The sequence below is a fragment of the Dipteris shenzhenensis genome, chromosome 10 (genome assembly GCF_047967505.1).
Source record: "Dipteris shenzhenensis isolate YYH24624 ecotype China chromosome 10, Dip_SZ_1.0, whole genome shotgun sequence".
NCBI classification, from domain to species: domain Eukaryota; kingdom Viridiplantae; phylum Streptophyta; class Polypodiopsida; order Gleicheniales; family Dipteridaceae; genus Dipteris; species Dipteris shenzhenensis.
The window spans coordinates 32,620,092-32,645,614 of NC_141605.1; the positions used below are offsets into that span (position 1 = coordinate 32,620,092).

Genomic DNA, 25,523 nt, shown 5'->3' on the forward strand with positions numbered 1-25,523 from the left:
TAAGAGACATGCTTAATAATCACAAGAGACAAGCTTTCCTCTCACATAGGATCAATGAGAAGATCATATCGTTTCAAAGATGGGATCCCACCATTGCTTGATACATCATGTTGCTTGATAAATCATAAGAGACAGGCTTTCCTCTCACATAGGATCGACGAGATGATCAGATCTTTTCAATGGTTGGAAGTACTCTATATCTATACGTCAAACTGGGGTGACCAAGAGCTGTCCACCAATATCCAATTCTATCATGACCACTTCTTGAGAGTATCAGAGAATGGCATGGCTATGAAGCCCCAATATCTAGAGGATAGATGGGTCTCACACACATTGATGATTGCCATCCGACAAATGTGGATCTCATCCTAGCAATTGAAGGCATGGAGAGCCACAGGCATGCCTAATGAGCAATGGATTTGCAGGTTATACACATTAGGGAGGGGGAGGTGGAGCTAGAGGAGCACTTTACATGTACTTGCAAGATCTGAGGACAGTGCCATCATCTCTTTCAAGAGGGACACATCAGGCCACTCTCTTGATTGATCCACATTTATGACCCAATCTACTTTGGGCTCTATTAGATGGAAATGGAGTGACATAGAGAGACCTTATTGTGATGGATAAGACAACAGGAGGTGACAATGCCACAAGAGATCAAGGCACCAAGTGTGATTCTTTGCAATGGACTCCAACTCTGTGCAAAAAACAATTTTGGGTAATCCTTTGCTTCCTCAAAGGATATGGACTCATGGTCTAGTTGAATCTAATCCATTAATGTGTAGTTCACGGATAGGGTCTTCTACAACTGTCGAGACCTCCTATTTCCCTTCGAAACAATCTTAAGAATCCCATTGATTCCTAAGCCCTTCCTGAGTCTTCAAGCATCTTCATGTACCACTTGAGTCCCCTCCTCTCCTTGACAACAATATTCCTCTTTTCGAGCTCTAGCTCAAGCTCTATCACTAAATCTGAAACAGCTAAAGGAGGAGCTTATGAATGTGACTGGCCGCCCAACCAAGGCTATTTTGCTATCAATTGGGGATAATAAGGATAAAGAGACTCGAAGCAGTGTTAGTCAAGAAGCTACTTCATTGTCCGGTAGGGAGCTAGTAGCTTGAAAGAATCCAGACTAACCAGCACTTTCTTCATTAGGATCAAGCTTCATTCTAGTATCCCTATACACATACCCATGCATTAAAACCAAAAGCTCTCTAAGTAGGTTTTACAAGAGTCGTCTTTGCTTCTATTGCTTTGGTTGATGTCTGATTCAAAACGTGGATGGTGATGTGGGCCGCTCTGCCAAAAGTGACATGGAAGATCTTTTGCTCTCAACATACTGAGATCCATCTTAAAAATGACATTCTACCACCCCATTCTATTGGGATGTCCATGTTGAGGTGAGTTGCCTCTTCTTACAATGAATTCATCGAATATAAATTCTCCCCCTCTACATGAAGAATATCTTCGATTTCTTATCTCTTCTCCATTCCTTGAACTTGTCAAAGGCTTGAGACTTCCAAAGACCGCACGAATCATCAATGAATGTGAGAAAGATAACGGCTTAATAGGCTTGGACCCACAAATGTCTTAATGAACCAACCTTAATGGAGAACAAGTTATAGTGTTGGTTGCCTTCCATGCAAGCCTTGCACATCTCTTGACTGATAGAGAGGTGTGGAAGTCCATCCATAGTTTTTCATTTCTTCATCACATCCAGGATGCAAATGTTGTTAGCCAAAACTTTGATGTGTTTTTCCTTAGAATAGCAAAGCATTGATCTTGTAGATTCAATTCCCCATGCTATTTCCTCACCCATCAAATGATGACTAAGCCTTCATCAAAGAGCACCTAGCAAGCTAAGACAAATAAATTTTTTGTATCAATTTAGAACAAAAAGTACATGTAACAATTGCTCCTCACCGCCTCTCCCTTTGATTGGGCACGTTCTATTGTCATTCCTTTTACTTGAAAGCTTTAATAAGATGGCACCTACGTAGGAATGTTGTGCACTTACAAGATGGGCCTTTAGAGCTTGTCTTTTTGCCACAAATGGTATACATGATCTTTACAAATGGATGCAAAACAAGTACTTTATCTTTTGTCTAAATTTCAAATCTTTACAAACCACCTATAATATGAAGGCACCCAATTTTCCTTGGATTAGTTCATTACGAATGATACCTTAACATGCAAATAAAAAGAAAACTTTGCCCTAGGAAGTGGCTTCTAACACATGCAATTTTACAAGGCACTGGTAGCGATGGCAAATACATCTAACCCAAAACTACCCCACACAACTCGTGTTAATAAAGGCAAGGCTGCAATGCTTATTAAATCCATTACACAGAAATCCATGATAATACTTGTGTCAATAAAGGGAGGATTAGTCGCACGACAATTATAATACTTAGGACCTCAATGCTTATTAAATCCATTACACATAAATTCAAGTGTTGTTATGAAGAATCCTAGCTCAAATTCTGAAAAGTTATAGATTTAAAGAATGCCGACAAGATGCTAATACATATAAACACTATATCTTTGTTAGATGCAGCTTCACACTTCTAATAGAATTTGGACCAATATGTCACAAAGTACATGAGAATGGCAAGTTTTTGTTACGTGCAAAAGCAAGAATAAACATGGTAGAAGCCACTCTGAACATTTTATGCAAGCATGTACAATAAATGGGGCTTTATTTTCTTGAACGTTTATGCAAAGACAAGCAGAGCTTCATGTTACACAAAGAATGGGGAAAATACACGACCATGACATTTCACAATCCAACAAATTTGTATAGAGTAGTATCCCAACGATTAAACACACTCCACCAATGGTCTTTTATATACAACACCCTCTACAAAACTTTAAAGTTCCATTGAAGAAGGTACTAAATTGGCAGCGATCAATACAAACATCTCGACATTATGTTTTGTTGATTTCCTACAAGGAACTCTTGAAATTTACACCTTACCTCCATCATCTAGGACCTTCAAAACTTGTCTCACTTAACAATTCCTTGCAAGCTTATAGAAAGATTTTGTATGTAGTCCATTGTCATGACTGCAAAAGGGAAAAACACAGCCATCAGACATCATCAAAAAACTGTGTTAAATCATGCTGACTGCAGAGAGATAGAAAGAAATCTTTGCTAAAAATCCCCATACCACAGATCTATATGGAGCACCTCGCATTTTTCCAGATGAGTGATGATCAAAAGCAGCAGCACCAGTTGAGCCTGCTAAACCAGCTTGCCTTTGATAGAAACTAGCTGCAGCAGCTGCCGTATTCTGCATCTCTGTCCATGTTCCTGCTCCTTGTGCACCTATCAAACCACCCATACCAAAAGCTCCAGTGGCAGCCTGAAGGACATCATATGAAAACCAAAATAACAACATGAGCTCATCTTATTTGCAACCAAACTGTCAATCTTTACTTCAAAACACACGAGTGCATCTGAATTTCCCACCGACCCCCTTTAAGAGAAATTTGATGTGCCTATGGGTTTTAAAAAACATAGTGAGATCCTGATGCGATCGTGCATATTGCTTCAGAATTTTATGCCTCTCTTTTTATTGCAGACTCTGACACTTCTACTAGAAATGATGCCAGCCAAAGGGTTTGGCAGGTTATTCCAGGATTGGTAAAACCAGGTATGAGGGTTATACTTGACCAATCTGTAATTCAGGACAGTTCTGATTGCCCTTCACAAGGTGAAACATCCTGGTTCAAAAGGCTGACCCCAGTTTCTTCATTACTTTTCGGGACATAATTGGTGATAATATCACCTCAACTCTACTGAGCGTTTGGGACTCTGGTGCTATGAGAGAGAGAGAGAGAGAGAGAGAGAGAGAGAGAAAAGGGGAAATTGTGGAGGGGATCGTAAAATCATTTCAGATTCTTTTGAAAATTGAAAATGGCTATTGTCGCTTTGTTGTGAATCGCCTTCACTTCGTCCTTCCTTTTGGCAAGCCAAAAATGTGATTAGCACATACATGCAACACAAGGATATTTTTAATGCATGTATTTAACATAATTTATAGAGGATTATCACAAGAAAAATTACTCATTTGCATTGAAAAAGTGTCTTTTAATCACACAATATTTGAGACTATTTATAGATAAAGGATTTAAATAATAAACTTTGACAGCACATAATACATAGGTTTTACCTATAGTGATTCTCTGAGCCTCATTAAGAGAGGGACATCCTCATTAATTACTCCCCGTTCTCTCTTTTGTATTAATTAATAGATTTTTTTCGTGGACCTATTATGTGGACTAATTTCTCTAAGATAAACCAAGAGCAACAATCAAATTTCATAAACAAGGACAAACCTGTAGGTCCACGGTGGCAGGATATTCGTCCATGTCTACGTAATTCTTGTTCAAGGACTCCACAATGAGCTTATCGCATCCAAAGGAGGGGTGCAGAAATTTGGTTACCCAATGGAGGCACCTAACTCTCTTGGGAAATGGGTATAAGATCTTCACAAAGCAATCAGCTTGCGGCTGCAGCCCCTTCTCCAAGATCTTATTCACGATATGCAGACTAGTTCTGTGCATGCCTGGACCATTTTTTATAATATATTTTCCTTAATGGAGGCTCTGGAGGGGCTATGCATAGCAGCCAAGGCTTGGCCATGCTACTCTTGGACTTTTATGACAGTAGACTAGGGTTTCTTGGAGGGTACCTAGCTGCATTTTGGTTTTTCACATGCTTGGATCAGAGGGGTTTTCTCTTTGTACAGATCAGCCCACAGCCAGGTGCTTATCTATCAGGTCAATGTGGACTTGTCTCCCTCGCACAACAATTCACTCCTACGTTGAACAGATCAGGAGGAAACTCCTTTTTTGGAGTTTGGCAAGACCTTGACCTTGCATCTAGAGTGGTAGTTTGTGAACCAGGTACAGTTAAACACAACCTGATTTGTTCTTGTTGGTGTCACTCTAGGGACTCATCACCCAGGTCAAAAGAGAGACCAGGAATTTTATGAAGTGGGCTTGATGGTCCGTAGATGTAGGCTTAGAGAATCTGATTCTCCAAACACAAGAAGGGTGCCTTTTAAGTTATTGATCCAAATCTGCAACGCAAGGCTTTGCTTTGCAAGTTTGTGGTCAGGGGAGTTATGCCAAGACAGTAGTATTGGAAGATCCCTTTATCCGGAAAAATCACACTGTTCATGGAGGGATTGCAGTGAATCAGTGGAGGTCAAAGTGTGGGACTCCCTGTACTAGCCCAGGCTACCTCTGTACTAAGGACTCCATTCAGCATTGCCTATGAGATCACAGACAGAGGGTTATCTAAAAGGGGATTGCAAGACTTTTGAGTACATTAGCTCCCTCCCCTTTCTTTATCACCTAGGCTCGGCATCTTGGCTCTCTCTGGTTCTCAGGTGCTTTACCAGTGGAGAGGCTGTCCTTTCTTCTCGGAGGTCACTACAAGTCTGAGGCAGCACTTCTAGCCTCAGCCTTGGATATTTACCGCGCTTCTTTGATGAGTAGGGCTTGACACTCTCATGCTATGCATGCTGTAATCTTGCTTTGAGCAATTTGCTCTTGGGGCTTCTTTCGTAAGTCATTTTCAAGGGGGAAAAAACACAGTTTCCTAGTTATGTCACCCCCAAAAGTGATTTGGTGCTAACCTGCTGCTGCAACAATAGCAACTGAATACTGGGATCCAATGGTGCCATGCCAAAACCAGGCAATCCTCCCATTGCTATCAGCAGTTCACTGTAGAAAACCATTATTGATTAGAAGATTACCAAATCTTTTTCTGCCTACTAAGCACAACTTTAATTTCCAAATCAAGATTTACAATAGAGAAATTGAGCATCCACAACAATAATAAATACGTGCAATCATTATCTTCATAATTATTCTGAGCTAGCTGACACCTCCTGCTTCAATGCAGGCTCCTCCAACACCCAAGGCCTAATAATTGGTAGAGAAGCTTCCTTCATCAAGCCTAGAACAAAAAAAGTGATCACCTCTTGGTAGCCCTGAACAATTCAATGTAACGTGAACCCATGTTGTGTCGATGCCTTTCCATTGCACTTTGTGCTTCATCTGTTGAGACAAACTCTACAAATGCCTCCCCAGTTGGCCGATCAGCAATTCCAGTCATAATGTGAATACCATTAGGAGCAATTTTGTAACCTTCAAAGAAGTCTATGATATCTTTTGGAACTGCATTATATGGAAGACCTCTCATCTTTATACACAAGTTCTCTGACACATCCCCCAGGCCTCGCAGACCAGTTAAACCCAGCCCTGCAGCTTGAATGGCTGCTAGATTCATTCCAGCCATACCTTGAAGTCCAAAGGCTCCCATCATTCCTGGCATCTGAGCAGACCATTGTGCTGTTCAGAGCCATAAGCTAAAATCGTGCTAAAGAAAACAGAAAGGGTAACAATGAGTTGCAGAACTCCAAACCTGTCCAATGGAACCAAAGTTTGAGAAGCCTCCCAGACCTGCAAATAAACCATACATCCGCTGCTGCACAGCTGTCATCATTTCTCCTTTTGTACTGCGGAAAAGCTCTACATAACGCTGCCCAGACATCTTACTGTCAGCTTCTATGAGATTAGATACAGGGTGACTTCTATACATCATAAAAGCTGCAAAACAGAACGACTGAAAACATATTGCATCATAGCAGGTGTCAAAGCCATGAGCTACAACCGATCCCATTGGTTCCCTGTGTAGTTGCATAGCCCTGGAAGCAGTTTCCTCATTGACAAACTCCACGAATGCCTAGCACAGGCAGGAATAAATCCCATGAAAATTATGCAATGTCCAATCATAAACATCCAGATGTCTCAGATTAATGCTGCATGTTCCTTGCATGCTTGCACAAGATATTGCACATCAGAATGTATTTCAGTCCAGAAGTGAAATTAAAAAAGATGTCCAATGATACTGATGAAACAACCACCACAATGATATTGTGTCTACATGAGTCAATATTTTGGGAAATAATAAAGAAGATCACAGACACCAACAAAGCCACGCATTCTGAATTGCCGCATTCATTAAATCATCTCAATCCAATTTTTAATGGACTGATCGATGGCAATGCTGCAGAAGTCAGGCAGCTAACCTCGCCTGTGGGGCGACCATCGGCATGGGTGCAAAGAAAAATACCATCAGGGACTATCTGCATGCCTTTGAAAAAAGCCGTGATGTCTGCTGAAGTACAACTGCAACCCATCGTGCAATGAGAAATATAAGTTGTTTCAACAGGACTATCAAAGACTTTCAACATTAATATACAAGGTGTGGCCCAATAACTGGGAGAAAATTTTGCCACACCTGTAAGGCATGCCTCTCATGCGTATAACACCTGTGTAGCGCATATCAGGGTTTCCAGCCATTCCAGGTATTCCAGTGTTGATGATGCTTGCAGTTCCGATTCCATTGGCACTTCCTCGCCCAACCATACGCAATGCTCCCTACTTAAGATGGGGTAGAGAAATTACAGAATTGACAACAGAATTGCCCTTTCCCCTTGAGATTCATCATAAAAGACCAATGTATAGAGCTTCATCATGATGGGCCAATGTATGTTAAGGAAAATACCTGCATATCAGCTGGATGTCCCTTGAATACTTCTATGTAACGGGTTCCCATATGCTGCCTGTGCAAAGATACAAAATCAGACAATATCAAACATATAGTTTCCTGAGCCCCTTGAGTACCAGCTTACCAGATTTTTTAAAAAGTAGAAATTTTCCAGCTTCAGGCAGCCAACTGAAGACAGTCTCCAGTAAGTGTGCAGTAGGTAGGAAAATGGGACTGAAAGAAACACTAGATGAGGTCTTTAATGGGCTGAATTGAAACCTCTACCAAGACTTAAGAAGTCCTTCAATGCTTATCCACAATGGGACACACAAAGAAAGTGTATGCCAGATTGACTCTTGCATATTATTACATAAGTAAACCGCATCATTCTATCTGCGTTTGCATATACCTTCAGACACTAGGCTGTAGTACAGTTAATCATAACCATGCACCCACCACAAATGTTAAATGCATATAAACTTTCTGGAAAGAAACCCAACAAGTGTATACACAGTACATAATTGTTGTTCATTTCATCACAACAAGGGAAAGGCTGCTGACAAAATGGAGTTATTTACCACCTTGAGGGAAATCCAAGAAATGAAATTTTTGGAAGCATCGTACAATCTTATAGTGTTCTAGGAACCACACTGACCCAACTCACCACTGGACAGCATGAGGTTAGACAGTAGAAAGTTCATGTTATCGCAAGTGTCAGTGTTGAACATGCCAAGAAATTGCTCGCTGTACTTTTTCAGCAAGAAAACAACAAGCAATACCAGAGCTTCATTTCCATGGTCATCTATTTTCCATTTTTGCTTCATGTATTTATTATTGCTTATTGTGCACATGCTTACTAATCACATGTGCGAGTTTTTGTGTAAATTCTTTGAGCAGGAGTCGGGGCCCCATGGTTGTTAAGACACTCGTGTCTTATGATAAGACACTTAAGACACGTGTCTTACCTTAAGATACCTTTAGACACTCCTGGTTTTTTTTTGGGGGGGGTAGGGTGTAACAACAAACATTGAGTTTGCCTTAACCATGCTATCATTGATGGTGACTTTGGATCCAACAATGGCAGTGACCTCGCAGATTCGGATTTAGGATGAATCTTGAGAGATTTGACTCTTGAGAGTTGAAACTTTCCTTTCACTTATATGTATTGAGATGCATATTTCACTCATGTCACATGTGACTGACATATTGTTGCCATGATATCTATGATGATTGGTAGATAATCTATGGAGCCCTCTAGGCTCTTCTTACGCTGTTTATCTGGATTTTTGAATATCAAGATTCAATTGTCAGTTTAAACCTTCAAAGTTGTGAGTTGTGACTTCCAAGCTACAGCTGTCTTCTACATTGGACATCATCACTTTTTCATGGTTTTCAACATGCTTCAGTTACACCATCTCTCCTGAGGTGGTGGCAGTCAGATTCTACCTATCTTGTTTCTGGTCATCTGACTCACAAAAAGTAGGTTTTTGCAAAGATCGGGAACATAGAATACATCAGAGATTACCTTATTGGTTCCCAAGTTTGTGATGAATGGAATAGTCCCTATACCCTTTACGGTCATGTCCGGTTGTCTCCCACCGGCTCCATGGCTGTCTTGTTTGACATGTGTCATGATGCCCCATTGTCAGCATACCAGCCTTGTTTACTTTCAGTCACCGCACGCGAAGAGCAATGCTGAATGACTGCAAACAACTCTCTCACTGTCACATTGGCTGATTCAAACTTGGTTTGTTCCTTGGGCTTGGCCTCCCTCTTCCTCTTCTGATCTGCCTTCTTTTTCCTTACGAAGTAGCCAGGTTTCTTGCTGTAGAAACTTTTCTTTTTCTTTTTCTTGTCTGCATCATCCAAGTTCCAACCTATCACCCTTGATTCTTCTTTGGGCTTACCCTTGCTGGTGTTGCCCCTTGTCTTTACCAAAAGTGCCTTGTTGTTCTCATACAGTCTCTCCTGAGCTTTTTCCTGCAGCAACAAGGTGCCAAGTTCCTCGAATGTAACAGGCGTGATCCTCTCTCCTGCCGCCATGGTAGTAACAAAGCTTTTGAAACTTCATGGAAGCATCGCAACAAACAACAGTGTGAGCTGGCTTGAGTCCACTTTATTGCTCGATGCCAACAGCTGATCTTTCTGTCAAAGTGCAGCGGAATATACAAACAGAAATAGAGACCAGAGAGAGAGACAGCAAACTGCAAGTACAGAGAGTATAGATTGCACACGAGTATACAGGAAAACCTTCATGGGAGTAATACAACACCAAGGTAGAACTGCACCACTGGATGGCGAGGTAGAACTGCATCCCACAACTAGCAAGAGTAGGCTGTAGACTGCACCACGAACTCCCCAATCAGTAGGCTGGAAACTATCCTATATATAGGGGACAGGGGCTTCCTGACCTGGCTGATTGACCCGGCCAGGTCTGGTCGGGTTAGCCCATGCTGGTCAGATCGACTGACCAAACCCTGGTCATGGTCCCAAACCAGCCCCAACCAGGCCACACTAGGCTCTGAACCAGCCTCAAACCAAGCCCTCAACCAGCTGCAAACCCTAGCAATGTGCCCTGGCTATCCCCCTTCTAACCTACAGGAATACACTGAGAAAGAATGAAAATACTACACCCCTCTCTAGGTGAGCACACTCATATAGAGGCCCACTCTCCCTAACTGACAGGTAGGATATGACTAACCCTAACACCCCCTCTCGGCTCGTAGATGTCGAACCAAACCGACGGAACTAGAGTATTTACAGAGCAACTGAAGAAGCCTCGTGTTCTTCATTGAACTCAACTCCTCACCAAAGTATATTTCATAGCCACACTTTCTCATTCGCAACAGCCTAGCTCTCAGCCTTCATTAATGACAAGGCTGGCTGCTTTCAGCCGCTCCATGAGATTGCTCCTGGTTCAAGGGTGCATCTGTCCTCCGCCGTTAACCTTGTGTGGCTAGATCTCCTCCCCAGTTGGAGTCACTCATACTTTGAAGATCCACTTCTGCTCCATCAGCACGGGAATGCCACAAGTCACTTAGATGAGTACCTATCAGAGAAGAGAGCATAAAAAAGCGTGTAGATCCCCTGTTCAGCTGTTGCTTCGCAAACTAATAGGTATGTTCCTTGTCCTTGATGGCCACTAAGCCTTCCTTGAATGCCAAACGCTTGCCAGTCTTGCACACTCCGTGCACTGACAGCAGGTGGTAACCAAGAGTCAGAACATATAGAACTTGGGAGGCATGCATCTTCCTCTGCCATCGGGAACTAAATGTAATCTCCCTTCACCTTCAACTAGCATAGTTAGAATTATCACCAATGCAAATCTCACCTGACCACCATCGAAGGCCCTGGATCTCCTCACGGGAATGTGTCATGTGCCTAGAAGTACCATTGTCCAAGATCCATTCTCGAGACCCACAAACGGTGTGAATTGCCCTCTCTGAATTGAAACTCTTATGTCCACAATCTCCAAGGACGGTGACTTTTTTGATACAAAGAGCAAGGAAAAGAAAAAGAATTACTATATACTGTAAATGCTTGGACATCTAGCAAAGGATAAGGCTAATCAAAAGGTGGACTATTGGTCGTTCTACTACTAACTGCCTCAACACCTCTTCCTAATCTTTTTGTCGTGCCACACTTGCAAGAGGTCAACACCATTTCGGAGCTGAACGGGAGTTCGTGTCTACCTAGAGCTCTTGGAACTGGCTCACGACTGGCTACCTTGAGCCCGATCACTTGTTTGCAACCCACTAAAGCATTTCAAAGTTCGAGATGGGGGTTGGCAATTCGCCTTGTTGGCCATTGGAGTTTGCATAGCCTTCAAGTAGAGTTTCGGCCATCTCTGCCCGTATATCTCTTAGGCCTACTCGCGGCTGTTTCTTGCCTTTCTCTTGGCCTGAGGTCTAACCGTTGGCCCTTGGCAACCCCTTGCTAGCCAGCATTGGTTGTTTGGAGCTCTCTTGGGTCATCTCTTTGAGGGACCTTCCCATTGAAGCTCCTCTCTGCTCTCTCTTAGTTCTAGAATATTCAAGAACTTACTTTGGCTCTCTTAGAGCTTTTGCAACTTCTCTAGACTCTAACTGTTTGGAGAGCAACATTTTAGCCCTGAGCTACCCATGTTCCTTGTCAGATCATTTGGCAGTTTTGTCGGAAGCCCAAGCCTCCTTCCTTGGTGGCATGCTCTTGCTTGTTGTGCTGGCCCTTCTAGCCAACATTTGGTGAGGATTGAGGTGAATGACTCTTTTTCTTTTTTTCCGGGTTCCCTTGTTGGCAGCGCAATGTTAGCGTTTGTTCTTTTTTAGGATCACATCATGGTGGCAACCTTTGGTCTTGCCAAGATCTCAAAAGGCAGCATCCTCGACTTCTCCTTTCCCCAAGACAATCAACAAGTGAAGTAAGCAATCAAGTCTCTCTTGCAAGAAGGATAGTTAAACTCACACCCACGAGGAAGCAAGTGGGGTATTGGATTTAAGCGACCCTAGAACTAGTGGGTGACCACATTCAAGAGAGTGGTTCATTCACAAGGAAGAGATGCCCGATGAGGAGTTTGTTGCTACAGGGGATGATACCATGCACAAGATTACTCATATTGGTGAGTGGTCCATTCACAAGGATGAGATGCCCGATGAGGAGTTTGTTGCTACGAGGGATGATACCATGCACAAGATTACTCATACTGGTGATATTCCCTTGAGGGATAAGTATGGTGTGGAGAATACATTGGGAGGTGTTTTATATGTGCCCATAACCACAAAAAATCTTGCTTCCATTGGTCAAGTGGCTAGCCAAAACTATCAAGTGAGTTTCAATAAGTTTGGATGCTTTGTGGAGGAGTTTCATAATGGCAAAGTGGGCAAGATTGTTACCAATGGTCAAAAGAGAGGAAATTTATTCACATTTGATGCAGGAAAGCCCTATTTACAGCAAGGCATGTATGCCAATAGTGCTCCTAAACAAGATCAAGAGGTTAAACTTTGGCACAAGAGGCTTGGGCACATTAACTATAGACGCTTGAAGGAGATGCAAACCCAAAAATTGGTGAGAGGATTGCCTATATTTGGCAATTTAGATTTCATCCATGTATGCCCCTCAAGTCAATTTGCAAAACAAACAAGATTGCCATTTCCAAAGAGGGGGAGAATGAGTAAGTACCCTTTGGAAATAGTTCATTCGGATATTTGGATGCCTACAGACAATGCAACACCTCGGGGAGCAAGATACTATTATCACTTTTATAGATAATTTGGATGAACTCAAGGGTGCTCAGTTTTTCACTAAGATTGATTTGAGGTCCAGCTATCATCAGATTAGAATGAAAGCTAGGGATGAGCACAAGACAACCTTTCACACAGAGAGGGGACTGTATGAGTTCAAGGTGATGCCTTTTGGATTGGCCAACACACCAGCTACCTTCCAGGCACTCATGAACAAGATTTTGTAGCCTCTCCTTTTCAAATATGTGCTGGTATTTTTTTATGACATCCTCATTTACAACAAGGATAAGCAAGAGCACATCAGACATGTCAAGCAAGTGCTGGAAATTTGGAGGTTGCATCAGCTTTATGCTAAAGCCAACAAATGCACTTTTATGGCACAAGAGGTTGAGTATCTTGGTCACATTGTGAGCAAGGATGGCATTCGAGTCGATCCTGCAAAGGTGAAATGCATTGAGGATTGGCCGCAGCCACGCAACCCTACTCAGTTGAGGGGATTTCTAGGTCTTGCTTCCTTCTATAGGCGCTTTATTCGCAAGTTTGCCAATAGGGCAGCCCCTCTGACAGACCTTTTGAAGAAGGATGCTTTTATGTGGTCTACAGATGCACAGCGCAGCTTTGAAGACCTGAAATTCGCCCTCACTCATGCTCCTGTGTTGGTATGCCCTGATTTTTCACGTACTTTCATTGTGGAGGCAGATGCCAGTGGCAAAAGGATTAGGGGCTGTGCTAAGACAGGAACACTGGGTAATTGCTTTTGAAAGCAGGAAATTGGATGCCAAGGAACTAGATTATCATGTGTATGATCAGGAAATTTTGGCTATCCTCCATGCTTTCGAAAAATGGCACCACTACCTGTACGGTAGCAAAATCAAGGTTAAGACAAATCATAGGACACTCAGGTTTTTCATAACGCAGCCCAACTTGTCAATGAAGAGAAGAGGTGGCTGGCTAAGGTTCGGTCTTATGATTTCGACATCGAGTACAAGAAAGGGAAAGAAAACGTGGTTGCAGATGCCTTATCCCGTATGTGGGCTTGCAGTTTGTCTGCCATTTCTACCATCTACCAAGAGTGGATTCATGGTATTCAGGAAGAATACATGCAAGATTCTAAGGCAGCTTCCATATTTGTGGAGTTGCAGAGGCCATCGAGCCAGGGCATGCTGAATTTAAGCTGCATAATGGACTGTTATGGTGCAAGGACAGAATTTATTTGGTGCCAGATTCAAAGTACCGAACTGCTGGTCTTACAGGAAATGCACTCATCTCCTATGGCAGGACATGCGGGTATAACTAAGACATATGAAAAGGTCAAACAGAGCTTTATCTGGGATGGCTTGTGGTGGGATGTAGTTAAATTTGTCAGTGAATGTTTGCCCTACCAGTAAAATAAAGTGGACAGCCGGTTACCCGCAGGTCTCTTGCAGCCATTACCTATTCCAGAAGGCAAATGGACTCACATTGCTATGGATTTCATCACAGGGTTGCCTTCCACAGAGCGGGGATGGGATAGCATTTTTGTGGTGGTTGACAAAATGACAAAGCAGGCCCATTTCATACCCACTAAGACCCGTTATTCAGCATCACAAGTTGCTTGGCAGTTCATCGAGCATGTTTTTAAGCATCATGGTTTCCCTCGGGAGATTGTCAGTGACAAAGATGCAAATTTTATGGGTCACTTTTGGCAGGAATTATTTACAGCAGTGGGTACTTCTCTTACGCCTAGCACTGCTTACCACCCTGAGACGGATGGACAGTCAGAAAGGGTGAACAAATGGCTGGAGGAGTATTTGAGGCATTTCTGTCACGACAAACAGAAGTCTTGGGATAAGTGGTTGGCACTTGCTGAATTTTGTTACAACAGTACCAAGCACATCTCTATTGGCATAAGCCCGTTCGAGGCTATGTATGGATGCACAGTGGGTATGCCATCTTTAGTTGCAGACATGGCTGTGAAAAATCAGCAACCAAGAAATGACTTGGAGAGTATGGATGCCCTTTTGCAATTGGCTAAAAAGAATATGCAGGATGCCCAAGCCAAGCAGAAGAAGTATGCGGATGAACGCAGGAGGCATCTGACTTTTGAAGAAGGGGATTATGTGCATTTACGCCTCCATAAGAACCGTTATGCCTCGCTGAAGGGTAACACCAACACGAAGCTTGCTCACAGGTATTACAATCCCTACAGGATCATCCGCAAAGTTGGCGAGGTAGGTGGCATATGAGTTGGAGCTACCCAGGACCTCCAAGATTCATAATGTTTTCCATGTGTCCTTGCTGAAGCCACATGTCAGACAGCATGTCCAAGTCCTTTTTGAGCTACCACCTATGGATGAGGAGGGCCACATACTCTATATTCCGAAGCGCATCATGGGTTTCAGGGATCATGTACTCCAAAACAAAGTCTACACCGAGTATATTATCAAGTGAAAAGGACTCCCTGAGGATGAGAACTCACGGCAGCCAAAGAGCATTGTCCAGAACAACCCCTATCTCCTACCGGGCTGATTATTGTTTGCTGTTTGCTGCACCTAACAGCCTGCATATGAAATTTTGAGGGCAAAATTCTATGGGAAGGGATGGCTGTAATGAAGGGGAAAAAGAGGCCACAAGTTAGAGGCCCTTTAGGTGGAAAATGTGGAGGGACTATATAAGTCTCCATCCACCCCCTACTATGTACCTTTTGATGTGACATCTAATCCTATCTACTCTCCCTTCTTCCTTCTTGCCTACGCTCACTCACTCTCTCTCTCTCTCCCCTACTCCCTATCAATCTCTCCCTCTCTTTCCTACATCATTCTCTCTCTCCTACCCCTTCTCCTCCCTTCTTCCCCTATCTCTCTCCCCTTCTGCTAGTCTATCCCCCTTTCTCTAAATCTGCCCCTACCTCCTTTTCTACAGATTTGTCAAGTGAATTTGACATGAAGGACCTTGGACAGCGAAGGTACTTTCTTGGGATTGAGGTAATTGATTCACCTTATGGTATTTGGATGATACAAAGACAATGTGCTTTGGATGTGCTAGAAAAATATGGTATGACAGCATTCAAACCAGTTGAAACTCCACTTAAGCAAACTTGATGATGGCTACTACTTGCAATATGTGACTATGTTCCGGAAGATGGTTGGAAGTCTCATATATCTCACCATCACTAGACCGGACTTAAGCTATGCTTTGGGTCTGGTGAGTCAATTTATGCACAAGCCTTGCAAGAGTCACCTTGATGCGGTGAGAATAATACTTAGATATGTGAAAGCCACAATCAATGTTGGCTTGTTTTATGCCAAGTGACAACCTCACCCCAAGAAGATTCTAGCAGACTTTTGTTTCAGTTTGAGGAGTCGTCTCCCTAGTACATGCATGATGCCACGAGAGACAATTTGTGCCCATATTCCGACAGTGGTCTCTCCAAGCATGAGCAGGCAGGTAGAGGAGCCTTTCACCAATGAGGAGCTTGGGGAGGCCCTCAAGGCCCTCCCTCCAACAAAAGCGCACAAGAGCACATGGATTGCCACCGTTATTCTTAGTGTGCTTCTGGTTCATCGGAGGGCTTCTTCGGCCAGTGTGTGTAGAGGACCCATAAATGGATGGGAGCTTTGATGCGCTTCAGTGGCAAATCATGGGCCGCTTGGGCAAGGAGTGGTCCATTGACCCAATTTGGACCAAGATGTACATCAGTGACGCCTTTGGCTTTGGGATAGCCGTCTACTATTATGTTCCCAAGATCAGGACCTCCGGGATTGGTAATTTGTACGGTTGAGTTTTCAAGCATTGATAGAAAGTTCTTTTCGCGAGGAATCAAAAAATGGACTAGTCCAAGGGATGAGCATAGAAAATTGTTGTCACTCAGAAGCTATTCTTAGTGGTTACCACGAGTAGCCCTGATGTTGGATGAAGTGACGGAGTTCATTTCCAATATACAGCAATGGTTAAAAGATCCAAGTTCCTTTGTACACGTGAAAAAAAACACAAGTGGTCCTTAGCCACCAAATAGGGCAAGCCACGAGGATAGTGTGATGCAATGCGATGTCTGTGTTCTCATACGACACTCATATTGCCATAGTTTGTACTCAGCTACTTCCCCTGGGACCCCACATGAGAGACAAAGGTTGGAGCAGAAGTGTTGCACGAGGCCCTCACATCTTTTGCTAGTTGTGTCTGAGACCATAGTTGAAGCATATAAGGAAGGATGGTATCAGCATGACATACGACCAAGAGACGATTGCTCATTATTTATAAAGTTGTCCTTTGGCATAAAGAATATACCAGTGTTGCACACTATAGAGAAACGATAGGGTTTGCAATGGAGCGATCAAAAATAGACGATACTGAGACACAACTGAAGAAAAGAACTCAGAAAACATAGTGCCTGTCGATAATATGAAAAACTGAATACAAGAACCTCAAGCCGTCGTGTCTCAAAGACCGTGGCTGAGGTGAATCAGAAAGATGATTCCATGTAGAGAAACAGTAGAAAATGATAGCAGCAGAGGGAGCGAAACGCAGTCCTCCGTGTAGCTTGATGATGACGAAGATGATGAAGGGCTGGAGCTGCCCTAGGAAATGGCTGAAAAACCAGCATGCTCTGAGGAAGGAACTTTCAGGCTATCTGGAATAGCAACATGATGAAGAAAAGGAGCAGATCTGGGGCAGAAGGAGCAGATCTGGAGCAGAGGAGCAGAAGGGGCAGATCTGGAGCAGGAGGGGACAGATCTGGAGCAGAGGAGCAGAAGGGACAGATCTGGAGTGAAGGGGGGCAGATCTGGAGCAGAAGGGACTGCAGCAAAGGATGGAGGAGGTGTAGAGCAGCTGCAGGTCCTGTCCTGAGGTAGGAGAAGATGATAGAAAGCAGAAATGGAGCAGGCGGGGCTGCAGCAAAGGATGGAGGAGATGAGGAGCAGCTGCAGGTCCTGTCCTGTCGCTGAGAGTGTGGGGGCTAGTGCCTTTATAGGCCTGACCTAGCCGGTCGGCCAGCTGGTCGGTGGGCCTACCAGCTGGTCGGCCAGTTCTGGTCAGCCAGACCCCTGCTGGCTGCTGGTCGGCCAGTTCTGGTCGGCCAGACCCCTGCTGGCTGACCTTTTGGCTGGCCTGCAGACTGGTATGTTTGCCCTAGAATTTGGGGATTGCTAGTTGCTTAACACACACAGTTTTTTCCATATGTTACCATACGCATACGTCATACGAGTATGGAAGTATGATTAGAGTATGGTTCAGCCCCTAGGGCTGAAACATTCGTGACCCTAATTTAACTCAAAAACATTTGGAAAGATATACATTGTACACATTACATTGACATGGAGCTACAAACTTTCAAATTGAAACTTCAGACTTCAAACTTGTATTAATATTAAAGTCATGATTCACAAAAGTTCAAAGAGTCCAACCTCGGGCCTCCAAAGACCAAAGTCATTTGAAATCTGGATTCTGATACATAGTGTCAATGATAGATCAATACTACACCAAACATCATGATCAAAGGTAGTAGGTAGTGGAAGTAGGTACTACACCAAAACATCAAAGACCAAACATCATAGAAGAAAAGGCTGCCACAGCCCGAAAATAAAGCTGAAAATTCAAATGCATCACGATTCACAACCGATGAGGCTCAAGCCTCAAGCTGCAGCCTGCATCCTCATCCTCATCATCATCATCATCATCATCACTGCCATCCTCATCCTCCTCCTTGAGACCATCCTTGAGCCAAAGTTGGCCAACAGTGTATGGGGTACGGATTAGCAACGTACGGATTAGAATAGTGCTAAAAATGCATTTTCCAAGGTTTTGGCCAAGCACGAATCTCTCCTCCCAAACAAACCCCCCCCCCCCACACACACACAACAAAAAAACCAAACCACACCCAAAAAACACACCTCACAAAACAAAACCCCGCACACTATATATATATATATATATATATATATAATCGTACGAAAAGCGGTATGTACGATCATACGGAACGCGTACGAAAAAACCATCCGTACATGTACGGATGCAACTATGGTTGCACAAATGCAATGCATCCAACGAATGTTGAGGGGTGGTAGGAATGGTACCTACAACTATTGCATGACAAGTGACCAAGAGACAAATGTGCGTTATTTGTAATGAAGGGGAAAAAGGGGCAATTTAGAGGACCTTTAGAGGCCTCTTAGGTGGGAAATGGGGAGGGACTATATAAGTCCCCATCCATCCCTATTTGTGTACTTTTTTATGTGACATCTAATCCTATCTACTCCCACCTCCTTCCTCCTACGTGCTGCCTACACTCTCTCTCCCAACACCTCTCTATCTCTCTTCCCCTCACTCCCTTTCTCTCTCTTCCTCTCTACCCCTTTCCCTCCTATCTCTCTCTCTCTCTCCTCTCTCTTCTCCCCTCTCCCCTTTCTTGCCATCTCTGCCCTTCACAAATTCAGCCCCTACCTCCTTCATTGCATTGGTATATCAAAGCTCCGACTCGGGCTGCAAACTGAACTGCAAGGAGCTTTCACAACAAGGGACGTGCAGCGCAAGGGACGTGCAACACAAGAGCTTTCACGACAGCAACATGCCTAACAACCAACACTGGCAACAGCCTGCCTGACAACCAACACTGCTCATCCAGAGCTGTCCGTCCAGCGCACCTGCTTTGTTCACACCTGAATCCCATGCCTCATGTAGCCACCATGAGCCACCTTGAACGGATTCTTGCAACGATGCCATATTCCTATAGCCACTGTGAGCCACCGTGAGCCACCATGAACTGAGCCCTGCGCAAGCCTTCTGCGATTCCAACAAATCTAAACTCAAGCTTCAGCCAAAATCATACCATCTGGTGCTTTCCGTGAAGAGACCAGACCATCAACACTAGCGTCCACGCCATCCCTGCGTCCACGACCCTCGACCCGCCTTGAATGGCGATTCAACGCACAACAGCAACAGCCCCGACCCTCTGCCTCACCTTGCCAGTCCCATCTACACCCCGTCATCCAAGCTGAAGGCCCGCGTCGCCGTGACGCCGCCATGATCGTCCATTTTCATCGTGACGCCGATGTCTGTCTGCCCTTATCCTAGTTCTAAGGTTAATTTGATTAGGTTAGTAGATCTGGTTAGTTAAGTTAGGTTTAGTTAGTTGGGTCGAGTAGATAACTGCGATTTAGTTAGAGGACTAGGTTAGTGGTTAAGGTAACCAAGGTTGAGTTAAATTTTCATTGGGGTTAAGTTATACTAACCAAAGGGGTCCTAGTGGTCCTAACTGTCTTAGCAGTCTTTAGGCTAGGAGTCCCAAGTGTCTTGGGTGATCTATGAACCCTTTTTTTTTTTTAAGTTCCAAATTTCAGCCTCTTTTAGGGGCCTTTTAGGGGATTTTCATGACCCCCCGTTTGGAGCCATTTCGACTCCATTTTAAAGCCTCTTCATCGATTTTCTTCCCGAGCTTCGCCATTGACTTTTTTTTTGTGTGGTTCTACACACTCTATCAAGTACTCATTACAACAGGGTTTTGTTGTCTACTTCCTTTCCTTGCCTGCATTCGAGCTACACTCTACCGAACAGCCACCATGCCACCCAAGCGTGCCCCTCAGGATACATTGCATGATAGTGATGAGGTTGCTCAGCATGAGCAATTGCTATCCACAATGAGTGCATCCACTGGTGGTACAAAGATCCCTACAACTCAGCCTCTATTCCCTGCATCACGAGAAGCGCAGGCAACACAGACAATTTTTGGATACCCTTGCTTCTATGCTCCAAGGTGCTTTCCGCCAAATGGGACAGGAGTTCAGCCAGCAGCCATGGCTATGCAGGACACGGCTCTTGCCCAAATGGGACATCAGCTCAAGCAACAGATTGGCCAAGCTATATAGAACAAGGGGAAGCATCCCGCACACCAGCAAGGGGACCACTCAGACAATCGGGATGTTTTTTTTGCTCCACGCAAGGGTTTTATGCTAGATGCCCGTCATGCCTATGAGCATCAATCTTCTGGACCGCTGTAGGTACCCCATGTAGCGGGAGATAGGCTATCCTCACTCTCTCTCCTACTCAATACTAACTGAATAGATAACTGCAATTGAATAGATACAACTGAATAATGAGTGCCCAAAGGGCTGAATACAACTGTATGGAGGGGCTGAAACCCTCACTGCAAAACTAGAAGACTAGACTACCTAGAGGAGGTGAATCCTCACGAGATCCCTGAAGAGGTTGAGCTACCTTTCTGGTCTGCTGAGGGAGGCCTGACTCTGCTGCTCTGAAGGCTTGAAGGCCTGAGGAGTGGATCATAAATGAAGGCCAAAGGGCTGCTTTTTATAGGCCCCCTTGGGTCTCAAAATAGACCGACCAGAAGGCCGACTGTACTGCTGCCCACCGACTGTGCTGACGTGGCACCAACCAATCCACGTGGCAACCGGTTGGCTACGGACGTGGCACCTTTGCCGTGATTGCTGCTGCGACGGTTGCTGCACGGGCTGCTGCTGCGCGGGCTGCTTGCGTGGCAGTCCAGTATGGCCACGGGCTGTGGGTGCCCGTGACACCCATGGGGATTATTTGGACTTAGATGATGCATTTTCTGGGCCACAGAGCACCTTCTTTCAGGATGTAAGGCCATCTTTTGGCTCACAGTTTTCTGCATCCATGCAAGCTGAGCCGTCTCTTTTGGGCCGACCCATTGGTATGCATCCAGTTAGTGCTCCTTTCACCGCACCAGCGAGTATGCCTAGAGCTGGTTTTGGTTTATATGGCAGCCCACACCCCTGGGAGAGAGGTCAATCTTCTTCTCAGCCCTTTGGCATGCCATCATTCCGAAGAGATGCATTTGGCAAAAAGACCCAACCAGGGGTTCATGCACCTATCGCTCTGCCAGTGAGCATATACAACCAGATGCAGCCAGTGCATAAAATGGCAACAGCTACTGCGCAATAGGGGGTTAGTGGTGCGCGACATGCCACTTTTGATGAGATGTTGGCAGATTCCTTGCGTTCATATAAGACCCTACCTAAGGCCATCAAACTTGAGATGTCCATCTCCGATTATGTGAACCTCAAGCGTGATGATGCCTGCACTTTCGAAGGGGACACTCGCACACCTAAAGAGCTGGAGGAGTGGCTTACGAAGCTAGAAGATTCTTTCCGCTTCTACCCAAAGCACGATGAGGACCGCATGATCTTTGCGGGTATGCACATGCAGGACTATGCACATACTTGGTGGCGTTAGATGAGGGACTCGCCTCAAAGGCCAGCCACATGGAAGGAGTTCAAGGAGTTGATGATCACCACATTTGTATCCCCACTCATACTGGAGCAATATCTGGCTAAATTATATGCATTATCGTAGGTACTGTCCAAGAGTACTTGCAGCGCTTTTGGAGACTTTTCTTGTTTGTACTGGATGTATCTGAGAAAGGGAAGTTGCTGCGTTTCATCCAAGGATTGAGTCCTCTCGCTACAGATGTAAAGGCACATAACCCTCAAACAATTGAGCGTGCAGCCCAATTAGCAGAGGTGTTTGAGCCCAAATATGCCAGCAAGTATAAGATGACAGCGGGCAACGCATATGGGAACGCAAATGAGGCTGAGAAGAAGCCTAAGGTGACTGATTGGCACGATAGGAAATCCGCAGCAGCACCATTTTCGAGGTTTCCCACTATTAGAAGCAACAAGATGCCTTATGCTAAGCCATACAGGTCATTTGATGCTAAGCCAAGAGCTAAACCAAGTGCTGGAAATGAAAAATCAGAATTTAAACAACACACTAGGGCTATTATGGACAGCAAAAAGTGGGCAAACTTATGCTTTAAGTGTAGTAAGAAGTGGAAGGATTTAATGGATGCTTCTGAGACCTTGGATGCCACTCGCGATGATTCAGAGGGTGCACAGGACATGGAAGAAGCTTCAAATACTGGAGCCACGAAGGGGGCTGATTTCCCATTTGATCCCGGTGGTGCTATTAAACATAATATGCATGGTATACAATCCAATGACAAGACAGATGCATGAGTGAGAGCAAATTTCAGATCTTCAAAGCTGCGTTGTGCTTCCTTTGACCACCGAAAAGCATCCTTCTTCAAGAGGTCAGTAAGAGGAGCTGCCCTCTTGGCAAATTTGTGAATAAAGCGCTTGTAGAAGGACGAAAGACCTAAAAATCCTCTCAATTGGGTGGGATTTTGTGGTTGTGGCCAATCTTTGATGCATTCAACCTTTGCGGGATCCACCCGAATGCCACGTCTACTCACAATATGCCCTAGGTACTCAACCTCCTTTGCTATAAAAGTGCATTTGTTGGCTTTTGCATAAAGCTGATGCATCCTCAAAATTTCCAGCACCGCTTCACATGCTTAATGTGCTCCTCTACCCCTCTCCCTCCTCTCTCTCTCTCTCTCTCCCCTCTTTCCTCTCCCCTCTCCTCTTCCCCCTTTCCTGCCATCTCTGGCCTTCACCAATTCAGCCCCAACCTCCTTCATTGCATTATTTATGAAGCTGTCCTTCAGCATAGAGGATCTGGCAGTGCTTACTCAAGATTGTTGCATTGGTGCGCTGCATCCGACAAAATTCATGTGGGAATGACAACCTGATTGATAGAGATATTTGACATGAGATCCCTCGCTCACCTAATGGATAAGGAGACCATCATGAGCTACAAGATTTGGTGTCGCTACTCCACCCTCTAGGCAGCGCCCCAAATTCGCTATAGTGTCTAAGAGAGTTGCAGCTTCACAATCTGGAGCATTTGTACACCTTGTGTGCCATTTGGGAGCAAGGTACAAAGGGTTCAAGGAAAACCGCTGAGCAGCATGAGTGCTTCTACAAGGCCTAACCTGATGGGTCCTTCAGGATTACCAAAGGCGAGCCGGTGAAGCAGGCTGCAACGCAGCAAGGATTCTCTTTCGGCACCCCATGGACAACTGACTCTTTGTATTAAAACAAGGCATTCAATAGAAGGTACTTTTCTCAGGGATCGAAAGGGAGGGCAGGAGAAAAAGGATCAAAGAAAAAGACACAAAGAGGCCACAAAGGCCAAAGGGACAGCAGATCAAGGGAGGACCATAAGTGTCTACTTGTGCTGCAGCATGTTCAGTAATAAAGCTCAAGACTTTGGTTGAGGCATCATTGTTCTGTATAATCTCATGTCTATAGCATAAATCTTCCTTTATTTCTCTCTCATGCAGGACATACACACAATTTTGCTCATGGTCTGCACTTTTGTTGGCAAAAAACTGGTAATAAGTTTTAAATTTCAAGTCAGGACGGAAGCCTTTACGCTGCCGGAAAGAAAACTCCATTTTGAACATGAGATTTTATAGAATTGTCAAATTAACTCTAAACCCCTTTACTAGCAAGATTAAAAAACACCAATGAACTTTTGCCAGATCAAGGTAGTCACCTGTTTCGTTCAAGTGCCCTGTTTGCAACCTCTGAAGAGGCAAACTGAACATAAGCTTGCCCAGTGGACCTTCCTGCAATCAAATATGATTTAGTTCTGTTATATGATGCTCCAAGCATGCATACACATGATATCAATTGAACTCATAATGTCTATCATGTCTACGTGTGAAGCGAACCTTGCAAATTGACACAAATAACCACCCCATCGGTACCCAATTCCAATCCTTTAAAAAAGTCTGCAATCTCTGATTCTGTGGCACTGAAAGGTAGACCCCGAAGCCGAACCACATTGCTGCGCCTCCTGTTAGGGGAATCGGCCTTATATTTCGTAACAAGACATCACATACCATGCATAGACACGACACATCATGTGCAGACGCCCTCCTCCACAGCCCACTACAACACATTCCAAGCAATCATAACACTCACAATTCCTCATCGAGAGCACTTCCTCCCACCAGCCCTCCTATGCCCGCCATGCTGTCCCGTAACAAAAAAACTTGAGCTGCACACCACATGCACATGTCAAAACAAGCACGCAACCTTCCAAAAGCCCTCACACTGTTTCTTACACTCCCATATGCCTACAATCCAATTTTTGCCCATCACACTGATGAAAGGTTCCCAACTTTACCCTCTCAGTTGAATAAAGTCTCCAGAGAAACTCAGCCTGCATGACGGTATTAAGCTCCACATCAGACAGGAAACGATGCTGTAGACCAGATATTCAAAAGACTAAAACAGTGAGTTAATCTGTCAAAGGCAACAACAAACGAGACTAGCCAGGCCGTCCAATCCTATATGTTAAATGATTCCAAAGGTCCGGGCAGCCGTTGCATAGTTTCTGTAGAATGCGCATCTGGCAAATCCAAAACAAGGATATATCACTAAGACTAACATCGATACTAGTAGGATAAAATGCCAAGAGGCAAACAGAGAAGGAAAAATACCTGAGGCCAAGGGAGGCAGAGTCATGGTGCCGGAAATATTGAGCAAATACTAAGCTTTTTTTTTGCCTAGTTTCAGTTTCCCAACTTCAAGAGCTTCTCCCCTTCTTTTTCAAAAGGCGCCAACTACGTTCAACTAGCTTTGGTTTCACGCGGTCAAAGTTTCAAGCATTAAGTTTTTGGCCGTCCTAAGGGCTTATTTTCGCTACCATAATTTTGGGTTAATAATAGGACCCCATATTTAACCCGGGTTCGAACTCTTTCTGTCAATAGTTGTTGTCAAATATATGAAGCGTCAAAGAATGGAATATATATGGACAAGTGAGATCACGTGTATCAAACCAAATACACATTAGTGCCATACTCATGTTCCGACTCCTGACTGATTCAGAAAAGCCAACCCAATAGGGATAAGCACCTAGAATTAGTATCA

General features: G+C 44.2%; 1 protein-coding gene across 9 annotated transcripts in view; it reads right to left on the reverse strand.

Moving 5' to 3' along the window:
- Positions 1–25,248, reverse strand: part of LOC147897708 (uncharacterized) — a 30,941-nt gene extending 5,693 nt beyond the window's left edge. For 3 of the 9 annotated variants that reach the window (XM_087380910.1, XM_087380908.1, XM_087380911.1), the window contains exons 1-13: positions 25,094–25,248; positions 24,778–25,002; positions 24,320–24,444; positions 24,142–24,214; positions 7,586–7,643; positions 7,319–7,458; positions 7,107–7,206; positions 6,689–6,760; positions 6,440–6,556; positions 5,994–6,349; positions 5,649–5,736; positions 3,171–3,365; positions 2,978–3,066 (exon numbers count right to left, since the gene is read on the reverse strand). In XM_087380910.1, the coding sequence (XP_087237036.1) occupies positions 3,061–3,066; positions 3,171–3,365; positions 5,649–5,736; positions 5,994–6,349; positions 6,440–6,556; positions 6,689–6,760; positions 7,107–7,206; positions 7,319–7,458; positions 7,586–7,643; positions 24,142–24,214; positions 24,320–24,444; positions 24,778–24,839 (1,392 nt within the window). In that variant the 5' untranslated portion in view covers positions 24,840–25,002; positions 25,094–25,248 and the 3' untranslated portion in view covers positions 2,978–3,060. Of the gene's footprint in view, positions 1–2,715; positions 3,067–3,170; positions 3,366–5,648; positions 5,737–5,993; positions 6,350–6,439; positions 6,557–6,688; positions 6,761–7,106; positions 7,207–7,318; positions 7,459–7,585; positions 7,644–24,141; positions 24,215–24,319; positions 24,445–24,572; positions 24,649–24,777; positions 25,003–25,093 lie in introns of those variants that run through there. The other 6 variants (XM_087380914.1, XM_087380913.1, XM_087380915.1 and 3 more) reach the window with 6 other exon arrangements.
- Between the last annotated feature and the right edge of the window lie 275 nt (positions 25,249–25,523).